The 15,958-nt window shown below is 35.7% G+C and overlaps 1 protein-coding gene across 1 annotated transcript in view; it reads right to left on the bottom strand.

Moving 5' to 3' along the window:
• The window catches only part of LOC126045365 (sodium channel protein type 2 subunit alpha-like), a 77,529-nt gene that overhangs the window by 43,708 nt on the left and 17,863 nt on the right, over window positions 1-15,958 (bottom strand). The window contains 6 exon segments of the mRNA XM_049816396.1: window positions 94-330; window positions 1,389-1,480; window positions 1,926-2,054; window positions 2,928-3,017; window positions 3,400-3,518; window positions 5,805-6,128. Of these exon segments, the coding sequence (XP_049672353.1) occupies window positions 94-330; window positions 1,389-1,480; window positions 1,926-2,054; window positions 2,928-3,017; window positions 3,400-3,518; window positions 5,805-6,077 (940 nt within the window). The 5' untranslated portion in view covers window positions 6,078-6,128.

Here is a 15,958-nt window from a genome sequence, read left to right as displayed (position 1 = left end):
ATCTTTAGCCTATAGTATGAAATGGTGATCTTATGTGTGCATGTGTGTGTTTATACACAAAAAATTTTAACAAGTTACAACAGTATTTCTTACTTTCATTCTCAATGTATGCCGTCCAATCAAACACTGTACCATTAAAGTACGGAGCTAGGTATTTTTCAAAAGATGTTGAATTTTTTGATGGCCATAACAAGCATTTATTCTTCAAATTGCCCATGAACAGCTGCAGTCCTATTAGTGCAAACACACTCAGGCAAAACACAGTCAAAATCATTACATCTGAGAGCTTCTTCACAGACTGAATTAAGGCTCCAACAATAGTCTTCAAGCCTGCAAACAGAGGCAGATTTTTATTATAATATTAAATATTTACCCAAGCTAAAATGCAATGTGAACTACTCCAACACACTATTAAATACCATGCACAGCTTCACAAAAATAGCCTTAAAATATTTTCCAAAGGAAAAAGGTACCAGTAAGTCTCATCGTTCCTGACAAATTAATCTAAAAATATGAATGGGATTGAATGGTACACATTCCAAAGCACCTGCTCTTCCAATGAAGAAGTAAATTTTTATTCATGCTCTCTATACATGTAAACTACATGTAAAGAAGACTGTTCATTTTATTTTCTTCTTGATGCCTCTTGCTCCAAACCTTTGCCAGTGTTCTATTCCAACACATGATATATTGGTTCTATAACAGCAAACAAAACCAGAACACAATTGCATTGTAGTAGAAATTTTAATGATTGCATTCTATTGCATCCTATTCAACTGGAGGTGGGGTTTGGTGAAGACAGGCATCTTAAGGTAATAAACACATCATGCAATTCCCATGCTACTCTTGATTAACTTATTCCTTGTCAGTGATTCAACTTTTACAACAGACTTATATATTCAATCCCAAATGTTTTTGATAAATAGTAACATTCATATTAGTAAGAGAAAAATAAAAAGAGTTAATTTTGATCCTTAATGTGGGAAAGAAAACTTGACATCATGAAATGGAAATATACACAGGCTATGTAATTCAATTTCTCATGCAAGAATGTATTAAACTCTGAGGCTGAGTGTCTTTGAGAATTAGAAAAGAGAATCAAATTGAAGTTAAGACTAAAACCTGGATGCTTCTGTTAAAATATGAGTTCAGCTTCTGTGGAATTTCAGTCAGCCTCAGTGTTTAACCTAGCTCTCACCTGGAATGACTGATATTGTTTTCAAAGCTCGGAGAACTCTGAATGTTCTCAACGCTGAGACATTGCCCAGGTCCACAAACTCTGTCACATATCTGTAGTGAGGGATTCCACACACAAACACAATGACAGCACACAAAAATTAAACACAAGTGATGCAGAGCGCCTACCATTTTACACAGTTACTTCTTACCTGGGATTACAGAAATAGTTTTCAAAGCTCTCAATACTCTGAAAGTTCGAAGAGCTGAAACATTGCCTAGGTTTACAAATTCTGTTATATACCTGTAGGATTAAATCACAGTTATTCAGAATTAAGGTAGAGTGTACACTACTGACCTGGACCTGTAATCCAGACTATTTCTTTTTGGAAGGGGCAACTTTTAAGTGAAAGACTTGCATTCATATTTTCCTGTTTCAATTAAGTTTTCCCTAAGAAACACACCCTTGAGTACTTCCATTGAACGCAAATTAAAAATGAAATGTATTTCCCCGATTTATTATTTAAATAGTATTTAAAATTGTTCAGTGGCAACTTCTCTTTTGTACTGTGGGATGGTCCACTAATTCTGCTGTGTGCTACATTACTGTAAAATAATAAAACGGAATAAGTTGAAACACAATTCAACTACAATTCATTTTAAATGAGCTAAGATAACCCAAACAAATTATTACAGGTTCAAAAAAAAGTTCTAACTGGTATTTTACTTTAAAAAAATCATATACTTACGCAAAGGAAATGACAACAAAATCAAGCCAGTTCCAGGGGTCACGAAGGCAAGTAAAATCATTTATACAGAAGCCTCTTGCAAGGATTTTTACCAGAAATTCAAAAGTATAAATTCCAGTGAAAGTGTACCTATGAGAAAACATCCAAAAGTTAAAGATTGTTGTTCAGTAATACATCATCACAGGCATAAAGGAAAATCACTCAAAAACAGTGATTAGTGCATGCACTGTAAAAGCAGTTACAAACTCACATAAACTATCACTGTTTTCCCACCATTCTTCTGCAAGGTAATTGGTTTTGTTTATTTATTTTATCTGAAACATATTTTTGTAGTTTCTGTCATATAAAGTTCTGAAATTTCAGCACGAATAATAATAATCATGACTAACATAAAGAAAATATTTTTGCTAAAATAAAAATTTCAGCATGGTTGCTATGTCAGAAATAAAATCCATGGGTAAGTGAAACCTAGTGTTTACTAAAGTTACTTGATGGCTGACCAGGTAGACTTGAGAATGTCAAACAATAATCATCAGCAGAGGTATTTTAAGGGGGGCGTGGGTCCCATTTTTAGATTTTGTTACTCAAAATTAGGGTGCTTCATAGGGGCTACAGAAAGCATCTTCCACACTGAAAAGCAGCAGTTTCATGTTGAATGTCTATTTTCTTCCCCCCTCCCCCCCTTCTTTTTTTAATAAAAATGCTAAAGGAACAGCTCAAGAGGGAGAATGCATAAAAACATTACTTATACAAACATTCTGAACAAGAGTATTAATCAATTTTGTTCAGAGAAAAAGGTTAACAATATCACAGCTTCTTTCCTTCCTAAAGCTTGCAGGTCTATGCTGCTTTGAGTTGCAGCTAGGACCAAACTCTAGCCTAGAGAAAGGAGAATACTGGTGTTACACACAAGGGTAAGTAAAACTACATGGTCTAGCTCCTAATTTAGCTTTTCATTATTAAACCACTTAGAAAATTATTAGCTAATTTAAGTATACTTACTCTACATTCTTTGCCCAGTCTGGAGGGTTATTCCATGTCATAAATACACAGTTTGTCAAAATAGTGAGCATAATGAGCATGCTGAACAATGTTGACTGTAGTTAAGGAACATATTCTTTTTTAATGCTTAATTTGCATCACACAAAACATGAAGAATGGACCAGGCTATAGAATACTGACAACATATATGATACAAATCAGTTTACTGTCACTAGCAATGTCATAAATAATGCAAAGATGTTTCACAATAACGATGGCTATATCACTGATTCTGTAATCTAGGTATACGTGCTGTGCATCTCTTCCTCTGAATTTAATCAGAGGGTTAAAGTGACAAACCTTAGCGCTGATTCACTTTGAGAGAAAGAATTAAGGGCAGGAAAATATTTAAACACTAAACAAGAAAACCCAGTGGTATTAAATATTTGAAAAGACCAGTAATAATTTTCAAGAAACCACTTGAAAAGGATATGAATGAACCAAAATCTTAATAGCTGTTCTTCTAATAATATTGAAAGGAGATAAAAGGTACAAGGCAGGTGTGGCACTGAACCTGAAGATTGTCTTCCCTTTATTCAGTACTATAAATGTCTTTAAAAATAAATAAAATAAAAAAAACCCAACAAACACCACCAAAAAAAACCCCCAAAACACAAAAGGAGCAGGGGAAAGATAGGAAATAGGAAATTAAGGATACATGTTAGCAACCTTGCCATAAATAGAGGCTGTACTTAGACAGACATAAGTAGCCAAATTTCTTTTCAGTAGAATTATACAAGCAAATATCAGAGTCTAAATTTTCACGAGCAATGAAAAATGAACACCATATATTCTTTGTCTCTGTCCTCTTAAACAAAATCTTCCTTTCAGGATTTTCCAGGATTATGTAATTACATTAAAAATATAATTAAAAATTTGTCATTTTTAACAGTTAAAATTAATCCAGCTGTATTACCTGCACTTCAGATCAAAGCTGGCAATGCAAAACAAAGCACCTAACTAACCACTTTTGGGCACTTATGAGCAACTATTTAACTATTTCAGCACTTCAAAACTGCTTCTGAGGTGAGACACCCTCGGCTTTTAAAGACTTTACTGCCTTTATTGCCTGTGCAGTCATTGCTGGTACCATTTACGCAACCATTTTTTATTTTGACTAGGAGAAACAATGGAAATGTCATCTAATGAAATCTTAATTCAATCTACATCTTAAGATCATTCTCCCAAAAGGGTACTATGTGGAAATAAGCAGGATTTAACATGGAATCTTTCTGTTTTCTAATGATATTCCACTGTAAAAGAAATAGATCATTTGACAGTAGCGTTCGTGAAGTTGAAACAACAAAAACTAAACTAAAAAAACCTACATCTGATTATTAGTCATCAACGTTCTGTACTAGAAAAAACACTGCTTTAACTTAGTTGCTTCTTACAAAGGTAATATAGCTCTTTGGTCACTTACACGCAAGATAACAATCTGTTGATTATGCAGTACTTAATTTCAAGAACCTGTTCCATGTTTTTAATTCAACAAGCATTTTATTGATTTGCACAATAAAATAACCATTCACTTCTTATTTTGTACTGCCTTTTGAATGTAAACTCAATTTTGCTTTCATTCTGAACAGCATTCCACTTCACACCTGCATAAAAACATCTTCATCTGTACTTGCTAAAGTCATCACCCTTGCTCTTTTCTGCTTTTGTTATCATTATATCTATAGAAGAAACTGAGTCACGTTACAGTACGTGTATATAAATTTAGATTTTGTCTTCACATCTATATTGGTCCTATAACATAGACCCAATATTGAAACACAAAGTACAGTTTTAGTCTTTACACTTAGTCCTGTACGAGCAGTGAATGTGAGGCTACTCATATGAATGTTATTTTTATACTGTTTTGCTGAACTGATACTGAGCCACAAATCCTCTTTCACGTTAAACAAAACCAAAACATTTTTAAAAAATTTCTGGGAAAACTTTGCATCCATGCAGATGTAAAGTGATTCTAAGAGGAATGACGCAAAGACTTTCAAGAACTTCTTTGCTCTGTAACATACTATTACGGAGGGCATAGGACCTCAAATTGTCCTACCAGTGTACTGTCTTCATGTTCTTCATGGGGCACTGCAGGGAGCGATTACTTGCTGGGGAATTGGTATTAAAATCATCAGGAAAAACATAACAGGTCAGAAAAATCAAATCCTCCCCATTAGACTCAGAACAGTTGCAGTGGTCCTGAAGCAAACTCTAGCATAACAAACCCACATCTGTAACTGACACAAGCTGTTACCAATCCATAGAAATCACATCACATGAAGCTGGCAATATGTGATAATATTATTTTTTTTCTTATGTCCCACCCTAGTCAAATAGAGTTTTACATTTATCTTTTTGTAAAACAAATATTTCTATGAGATTTCAAGGAATGTTTGACAGTCGATTGTTTTGGCAGATGACTGAACAAGCACTTTGTCCAAACACTACCCTACTCAGCTAGATCTCAGGTACTGTCTATGTTTCCTAGAAACCCCAGGAACAGAGTAGCCAGACAGAGAGAAAGTTTTCAAATGCTTCAGCATTCAATCAGATTTGAAAAGATTAAAGGACATCTAATGCAAAGTCTACTAATTCAAAATATCTTCATAAGGAAACCTTAGATATTAAAAGAAAAGCTCTTTTTTTTAAAAAAAAAAAGTAACGTAAGCAGAAGAGTTAAAGTCATATTTCTTATGTATTCAAAATAATTAACATGGTATCACATACTGCATAACACTTTCAACCAGGGCTTCTGATTACCTCCATACCAGAGCATTTATCGCTTTATACTTCAAGAGGTGTGTTCTAATTACACTCTTAATATAAAACACTTACTTTTTTATTAATATAATATGGATCCAGGTCCTCCAGGGGCTCAGATACCATTCCTGGAGGAATATCGCCATAAATAAATGGTAGTGTTTTTCCTGCCTCCAAGTCACTGCTTGGCTTTGGGTGATTTTCTTCATGACTGCCATCATCTTTATGTTCATCTTTGCCACAATGAGATTTTTCATCAGCAATACGTTTTTCAATAGCTGCAAGAGATTCTTTGGTGAAATAGAAGAAGCTGTCAGATCCTGGTGGCAATAGCATTGCCTGTGCCATCTTTTCATTCTGCAAACTTTAAATGCTTTTAGGCTCTTGTGCAAGAAGATCCTAGGAGAACAAGAGAAAAAAAGAAACAGAAAATAGAGGGCCACAGCAACAAAAATCCCCAAATAAAAGCTTTTGGCATAATCATCTTCTGCCTCTTTTCTAATTCTAAAGCACTGTAGCAAGAAGTATTTGAATTAATTGTCAGATACTTAATAGAATATTAGCTACCAGTAACGACATGTCAAATGGATACAAGTTATGAGGTAAAGAAAAAAAAAATTAAAGGAGGAAAAAATATATTAAATTTGCATACAGTTTGTCAACTCAGGTTAATGCAAACCTCACAGCAAGAGAAAAAGGAAAAACATTCCCTCTTTCCCTAGCATAAACATTAAGTTAAAACACACCTTATTGTGAAAAAGAGAGAAATGTATTAACACAGCTATGTACTGCAGTCAAGGGTTACAACTTGTAACATACGGATTTATGCATCAAGTTGGTACAGTACCTTAAAAAAACTTGCAACTTGTATACAAAAGTAGAAAGAAAAAACAAGCCCTTTCTATTTCTCGTTTCATTTCTGATGGCAACGCTACTCCATCTGGTGGCTTATATTATGCTTGCTAAATTAATGTTTATACTATACTATTAGACAGGTACTACATGAACACATTCTATATTTAAAGCCATATGCACAAGCAGAAAGCAACTGGGCTGAAGTTTATTTAGTCTTTCCCTTTTTGGGTTTCCTGACTTGCATCTTCCTGATCTTTAATTGTAACTTTGGTGGTGCTATTGTCCATAATTAAGGAAATGACGATGAAGGATTTTAGATTTATACAAAAAATACAGCATACTCTCCCCAAAGTTACAGCACTTTCTCTGAGGCCAGCTACATTCTCAAAAGATCTAAAGAGAATAAATTGATTAAATTCCAACAAACAATAATAGATCACTTCTTTCTAGCTTTCTATTTTGTACAGTGAGAGCACAGTTAACACCCATGGGCGCAATATCTTCAGAATAAACCAATTTTATGAACAGAGTCAAAATGAAATCCAGTCCCGCTTGCTGGCATTGGTACATGTTGCAGCCTTTGCTAACACAAGACTGTGGTGGGCTGACCTTGGCCAGCTGCCAGACTGCCAGCCAGCGGCTCTCTCCCTCCCACTCCTCAAAAGGAAGGGCGGGAGAACAAACTGAAAAAGCACATGCCTCGAGATGGAGACAAGGGAGATCACTTACCAATTACCGTCACCGGCCAAACAGACTCTCAACTTACGGAAAAAACATTTATTGCCAATTAAAATAGATCTGGATGGTGAGAAATGAAGACAAAACCTCAAAGACCTTCTCCCCCATCGCGTCTTTTTTCCAGGCTGAACTTCACTCCTTTATTCTCAACTTCTATACCTCCTCCCTCCCCAAATGGCACAGGAAAGATGGGGAATGGGGGGCTGGGGTCAGTCCATACCAGCTCCTCTCTGCTGCTCCTTCCTCCTCACGCTTTTCCCCTGTGCCAGCGTGGGTCCTTCCCACAGGCTGCAGGGCTTCAGGATAAGACTGCTCCAACGTGGGCTCTCCACGTGCCACAGTTCCTTCAAGAGATACCCACCTGCTCCAGCATGGTGTCCTCCACAGGCTGCAGCATGGGTATCTGCTCCAGCATGCTCCTCCACAGGCTGCAGGGAAATACCTGCTTCACCACAGCCTGTCCCACAGGCTTCGAGGGAATCTCAGCTCCAGCGCCTGGAGCCCCTCCTCCCCCTCCTTCTTCACTGACCTTGGTGGTTTGCAGGGCTGTTTCTCACACTTTTTTCCTCACGCTGACATGTGGTGCTTTGCCCTTTCTTAGATTTGTTTCCCCACAGGCACCACCATCTTGGCTGAGGAGCTCAGCCGTGCCCTGCGGTGGGTCCGCTGGAACCGGCTGCATCCAGCACAGGGCAGCCCCGGGCTCTCCTCACAGAGGCTGCCTCTGCAGCACCCCCTCCCCACCCCCCCGCCCCCCAAAACGGGTGGTGCCACAGACACCTACTCCAGAAATACTGTGAATACTGGTCAGGGTGCTGTGAGGCCTAATTCCCAAGAGGAAAAAACTTGAAGCGGATTTAGATGAGTTGCTCCATTTTGCTATAGGCTTCTGTCACCAAAAATGTCACAGACTGAGCCTGTTCTACCCAGGAGGTGAGAGCTGGTTAAAGACATAACTTTTTTTTTGATCACAGTGTAAGCTCAATAGTAGGGGTGTGCTGGGAAGGAAAAACATTGATGACATACTTTTTCATGAAGTGTAACAGCTCCTAAGTCAATTAACACATGACACCATGAATCCCAGAAATCTGCCTCTTCTAGGTCAACTTAACGTTCGTTTTGGAAATTTTTCTATTTTTTAGCAATTTTCCAGCAGAAACTAAATTCTCATGGACATGCAACCTAATGTTACACAAGCCACCTCTTCCTCAAAATTAGCCACTCAAAGGTATGCACAGACTTCGAATCCCTGCTTTTTCAGCTGTGCTACAACAGCTTCCAAGTCCTTAGCAAATACTCTTTATCATGATAACAGACACAAAAAAGGGGTCTTTGCACAGGCTAGTACAGAGATGAGAAATTTCCTAATAAATAGCTATAGAAGTCAGCCATTTTTCATGTCAGCCACAAAGCACTTTAGGAAAACACAGAAATGTTTTTCTCTGGAACAGAAAGCCCAAGAATACCAAGTCTTCCCTCATTTATTAAAAAATGAATAATTGCATCCATGCCATCTTGAAGTGATTCACCATTCTCAAATGAAATGTTTGATTGTTGTTTAGCCTTCTCTGGCCACCCTTCTCAAATCCATAGCACCAGTAATCCTGAAGGTCTGCCCAGCCATGCTTAGGCTGAGAACCAGCTGTGTCTGAAAAGGTACTTTTCCTTCAGAAGTTGGATGACATCTGTGGCTCTAAATACCCAGGGAACATGCACCAGCAAAAAGGGAGAAAGACGTGTCTTAAAAGGAAGGACACCACGATCCTTTTCCATAAGCTTAAGTTTTACCTAAGAGCTAAAGTCATACAAGTCTTATTTAGTACCCTTAGGTCATTTACTTTGCTTACAACTCTTTTTCAGAAATAAGGGGGGTGGGGGGGCATTATCCGCTTCTTTATTTGTAAGCTGAAAATTCACAAGGATTTCCTTACTGTGAGAAGCCATGCCAATTTTTTTTATTTTTTTTTTTAAGTCAAGGAAAGTTCTTACTAGCAGGGGCTTTTTCCTACACCAAGATGGTAGCAGTATTAAATCAAATAGTAGGTTTTCCCCCCAAACCCTATACCTATATGGTATATTAACCAATACTGTATGTGTTGTCACAGATTCTGAGGACTGCACTTACATAAAATTTGCCTTTTCTGTATTGAGTGATGCAAACTACAGTTACTATATGCAGCTACATGTAATCAAGTCTACACACAGTTATTATCCAAAATGGTTAGATGGTTGCACAAAGTGGTTTAGCATCTGATGAGACAAGACAGCAAGACCTACAGCCATTAGAACATCTTAAAACCAAATAAAACAGGACCTGTACACCTGGTGCTGCCCTGTTACAGTCATACTGCCCTTTTATGGGCTAAATATGATACAGGTTTTTCAGCATGTCTACACACCACTGACCAATCCACCATGCCTACAAACAAGCAGGGGCATACCTGGCAGTCTAAGAAATACTTAGGCAGCTTTGTGTTATGATGACTTTCTTCAGAAACAAAACAGGCAGAAACAAACATGTCAACAAAAAGAAAGGGGAGACACCCGCGGAGAGTAAGACAAATATATACTATAATATTCAGCTAGTCTTTTGGAGGATGTTCTTATTACTCGGCGAAAGACTTTACAAAACTTTGAAAACAGGTTTCTAGTCAACTTTATGAATGTAGACTCAGAAGGTGATGAATACGATACCTAGAGAAACAACTTGTTATCAAACATGTACTTGAAAAATGTCACTGTTATGTCTGTCTATGCATTTAGGCTAAATTTACTCTTTAGAATAATACGTGAAACTAAAAGTTCATGACTGTTCATCTTACCAAATACCACTACGGCCTTATAGCAGTTTTTCTGAGTTGTTACAAATGTAATCAGAATGAAAACCAATCTTTCCGCTTGCATGTTCATATTCCACCGGTTTATTCAGCAGGGCTTAAGTGGTAACCTTAGGGCTGAGATGAACTCCAGTGTATCTCTCTAGAGACAGCATAGCCAATGACTGCAGCACATCTCAGTGTTAACATAAACCAGAAAAAGGTTATTTTTCAATACATAACAGGAGTCTCTTCTATTAATGATTTACCCTAGCAGCCTAATCACAACCGTGCTTGGGAAAAAACCCACACCTATTAAACACATCTTAAGTTACAGTTCAGTAACCATATTTTCTTGTCATGATTTTTTTAAAGTACTGCAAATATATAAACTCTGTAGCATTGTGGAGCAAACTGATGCCACTTATATCATTACCTCATGGAAATCAGTTTATCCAAGAAAGAAATGGAGTGAAAAAAAAATTATGAAGATGGATGGATTGGTTTAATGACTTAAACGTTATCCCTCTCTTCTGCAGTCTTGATGGCTTCTGTATTATGAACTAAGAGGTAATAACAAATCAAATCAGAAAACAAGAAAGAATGTGAATCATGAAGAAACTAAAACTGACACCCACCCCCCCCCCCCAAAAAAAAAAACCACAAAAGTCCTTCTGAAAGCTTACACACACACACACACACACACACCCTCCCCCAACATTAAAAAATCCACCAACAGTAAAAACCAAAAAAACAACAGATAAAAAACCCTGTTTTCTTGCTTACTATCAAGAAATAGGCTTGTGATCCAACATGGCTATATTTTGCATGTAAGTCTGAACAGACACTCTCCCCATCAAGCAGGACAGAAAAAGCAAGTTATAAATGGAAGATTACAGGCAACTGCTGCATACCACTGACTATCTCATAGCACAGCACTAGAAGGAAACTCCTGGGTCCAGGAACAAGCCAATAACAACATGATACTAATGTAAACATTAATATATTCTCATAGAATATGGTTTGATGAGCAAGAATAATTTTTAAATGGCCTTTAAAAATATATTTTTAATATATATACAAAGAAAAGCATCAGGGTCATATTTATGGCATTTTAGAAACAGTACATCTCTTATTACTCCATTTTCTATATCTGACGTAAACAGATTGCTGCTCCAATAGATTCTCTACCAAGTTGTATTAAATCCAGCCCTATATTATTTTACAGGTAGAAGTTTGAGGTTTTGAGCTTGAGTCCACTGGGCTTAAAAAGAAAAGCACAAATGCATTGTTTATATTTTCTATAGGAAACTACAAAATGTTTATTTTAACATTTACAAAAATAATGGTCACACTTAGGCCCAAACCATACAGCAACAAACCCTCTGTATTGAGAAAACCTGTCTCCCATACAGACACGGTATATTTATCTTCGTATTTTTCAGAGTTAGAAACAACACATGTGTGCTTACTACTCTATATTCTATAACATAATGATGAATTTTTACAATATTATTTTCAGTGTTCTCTGTACGATGGTGCATTTCATAGTGCTATTCGAATAACACGAATAAAGTTTTCAGCATACTAAAGAAGCCAGGTGAAATTACTAAGTCTCAATAACCATATGTCTCACATGTATGAAGATTAATTAAAAGTAAAAAGCTATTACCATAACAGTCAGGTGAAGATGTACAGTGAAATTCAGTTAGGCAAATGATCAAATTTGATGTGTCATAAGCAAACCTACATAAATTTTCTTTGCTACACTCTGTTTTGTGCATGTATGTATAGAAAAGAATATGGGTTTTTTTCCCAGGGATACTCAATTTTACTATATAAATTAAAACTTACATTATTAACTACTATATTGTCATTATTCAATGATGCAGCCTTCAGACTGTTATAGTTTCTACAGAAAATAAGCTGGTTTTATCCCTGCTACTTCAGTATTACTATTCTGTGATAATACAAATCTAGAAAGTTCTTAGGAAAATGGGTTAATCTAGAAAGCGTCTTCTCTAATCAACAATTAAAAATCTAGTAGTCTTCCTTCTTCTCTCAAATAGTTTCCTGTGTAGATGCTAACAGTACATACACTACGTGTCCACTTACAATGCTAAACATCAATAAGAACTAAAACATTTCTGAATTATTAATTGCTCTGAGACTGAATAAATTAGACCTAAGGTACATTTCACCCCTGATACTTCTTGGCAGGAGACTGTGGCAATACAGTAGCACTAAGTGGGACAACTCATTTCAAACAAAAGATTTTGCCATGTCCTTCATTTATAAGTTGTTTCTTTCTCTATAGCTTTTTATTGAAAATCATTTTAAAGACTAAAACAAATGCCTGTGGAAGACAGACTGAATTTGTTTGGTTCTAGGGATTCAACTTCTTATATGCAAATCACCTTACACGACCTGTATCTTTTCCAAAGTTACTCTAAACTAGCTATTTTCAATTCAATAACCTCTGATTTCAACATATGAATTTATAGTAATACTCAGAAGACACCTGAAAAATATTAATATTGCAGGAAAGAAAAATGTTTAAAAGGTAGAAGATGCTAAAGCTCATCTTAAAAAAAGAAAATTTCTCTAATATAAGCCCATTTTTAGAATCTGCAACCACTTAGGCAAACTGATCTGCCTCTTTCCTTTATGTCAGAAAATGTATTCATCAAGTGCAGATCCAGGAAATTCAGTCCTCACAAACAAGCAATCCAATCACCGATGTATCAAAGAGAAAATCTGGAATAGAGCCAACACATAGCAAGTACAAAACTGTGAATTTTTTATTGTTGCCAACACAATGAAAACCAGTGAAAAACATGATTTACATTATCAGAAATTATATGCACATATTTTTATTCTAGCAAGTATGATATTTATGTATGAGTGACTACTATGACATTTTTCCAGACCACAGAAATACTTCTCGAAATTTGAAGACCCTGCTTCTAATTAGGTCCAAACAAATCATGTAGTCAAGTCCCTGGATAGTAATCCTAATTTAAAGCTTCCTCAAACTGTTAATTCCTTTTACAATATGAAGACAAGTTTACATTAGATTTGCTCTTACACTAAGGGTATTCTTCACTTCAATGAGCCCGTCAGCCACTGGTGCTTGCTACTTTCGCATATTTACAGTAAAAATTCTCATCTCTGAAATTTTCATCTAGTGATATGAGTTCAGTGACCCTTTTCTTTGAGTCAAATAAATTATACCAGTCACTGAAAGTTATTTTCACATTTTTGTGTTTATGTTACTTTGTGGGGCAGGTTTGCTTTTGTAAATCCTGGTGTTCAGTCTTGCAAAGTTTCACTATCAATGTGTTCGGCTTTTTTTCTCTTTCATTCTCCAGATTCCTCCCTCAGTTTGCTGCTGTATTTCTGTGTCATTAAACCAGATTATGACAAAATAAGACTATGTAGTTTCCAACACAAAGCACTGATAAAGTGTGCTGGGTGACCTTTACACCAAACCACTTCTCTCTTATGAAACCAGAGATGATGACATGAAGTTAAGTACATTATGATCTTTATTTGTGTAAGTTGAGATATTTTTTCTGTATAAATTCAAAGCTTTTAAATACTATTTCTACCTGTGGCTTTAAATGAGCATGCAACTAACTCCTTGTTTTGATGCTTAAAATGCAAATAGAAAAATTAAATACCTCCATGGATACCACTTAATAACATACCGTAGCTGCTTAAAGATTAAGCTATGAAACAATACTCTCTATATGTATTTTCAACTAATCACGGTACTTGCACAGTGTTTAGTTTCCTTGTATTCATTAGCTGAGTATGAAGGAACGGCAACCATCATACAGGATAGATTTATTTTCTTCACACAGAGGACTTATTACCCAATAATTGTGTTCAGTTACAAAACTGAATACACCACTTAAACTTGCTTTACCTATATGAATTCTTTAGGATGTAACTGCCAGATTCCCCAAATGATAATCCAAAATTTATTTTATCCAGAATCGTATGGACTTCATCTTTTATCATATAAATCCTATAAGTTTTTGCACCAAGAGAAGTTCATGAAAACACAGTGAAAAATAAATTTTATTTTTGTACAACAGAGAAAATAGAGTTTTAGGAAAGGCAGCTTAGCAGGATGTTTAAAAGTAAGTTGAAAACAGTTCTCCAGGAGGGTGTCTTTTTCCTTAAGCATTGAAATTTAAAGGAAGGAATAAAAATGTTTTATAAAAAGACAAAACTCCAATAAATAAATAAATAAAAGATTTTTCAGAATTACTTACTCTGACCTTACTTACCTCAAGTAAGACCGTAATAAGACCTCAAAGTTACAAGAAAAACAAGAATGCAATGACAACATTGCAAGTTACTTTTCAGAGTTAGATTTCTTTTACATTACAGATTTTCTGCAGTGATTCCAAGAAGTCAATAAATAACACTTTCAGAAAATAAGTACTACAGTACTTCTAGATTAAATTTTCAGAAGCTCTCTGGCTCAGATTTCACCTTCACTGAATGAATGCCAGCTGAAAAAGAAAAGCACACATCCTTCAAATGAAATTGTGAAGAAAATAATTGCCACAGTAGGCAGAAGTTTTGCTTTAAAATGTTCTGCCTACATAAAATCCAGACATTTACAAAATTCTTACAGACTGCAGTCATCGTATTATTACCAGCACATGTGCTCACTTAACATTTTCTTGGATAATGCAATTTTTAAAGTGAGTAAAAAAAATAATAATCTTTTTGCTTGAAAAACAGTATTTTTTGAGGAATAATCTTTCTTTTTTTGTGAAGTGGAAAGAAATAAATAAAAATGAGGTGGGGGGTTTTTGTTTGGGGTTTTTTTGTTGGTTTTTTTTTTTTCAAATGGGATCCTGACAAAGCTATGTGGTCCTTTGCAGGACTCTGTCCACAGAATAAGAGTTTAATATTCACATACATGTACAAAGAAATCCAGGAATTGCACTATTAGAAATTGGAAAAATGTTTCTTTCAAGTTCACAAGCTCATTTTTTATCTGTCAATGCTACATTACAACAAACTTAAGACCCAGAATTTGGTCCAAGTTCTTAAGTCAGGAATTCTTATTTGATTTAGCATATACATGAGAATTGAAGCTTTTAACATGATATCTAAAACTGATACGCAGATCCTCCTTGTGTAATGGACTATTTATTGGAAGACACTCAGCTACTCTGCTTTCTTGCACAGCAGAAGAATAAGCATAATTGTATACAACATTATGTTACATGACTAATGTTAAATTAGTTTTATCCAAAGCCACTCTCAACTTCCATTAACATATGAAGGAGATTAAAAAAAAAAACACCTCAATTATGTTTAAAGGTTAAGGTCTCCCAAACAGTCTTTGTTATCAAGAGAGAACATTTACCAAAAAAATACATTTGGAAATTATAAACTTGGAGACAATAAGCAACATTTCTTTTCTCAATTAATGGGAGAATGATAACTTTCACGAGAAGTGAATTTGCATTGTATTACAGTTGCATATAAAACCAGGATAACGTATTTTAACATATTAAGTGACATGCTTGGAGAAGGACATGTTAAATGAAAAGCAGAGGCATCTTTCCATGCATAAAATGCAAACTTCCTGCAAAATAAAATGGACGTGGAGATAAGATACATAACAACTGGCCTAACATCTACATTCTGTTGTGAGAAGCCTCATTGCAAAACCACAGCCATGACACATCTCTATGTTAAATATATTCATGTTGAGTTCAAAATCCAAGATAGTTTTAAGCTTGTACGTAAACTGTAGTGTTGTCAGAGATCTTTTTCACTACTGTTTTG

This window comes from Accipiter gentilis, chromosome 1, assembly GCF_929443795.1.
Source record: "Accipiter gentilis chromosome 1, bAccGen1.1, whole genome shotgun sequence".
Lineage (NCBI taxonomy): Eukaryota > Metazoa > Chordata > Aves > Accipitriformes > Accipitridae > Astur > Astur gentilis.
Note: the sequence above shows the minus strand (reverse complement) of the source record. Positions and strands in the feature narration are given on the sequence as shown.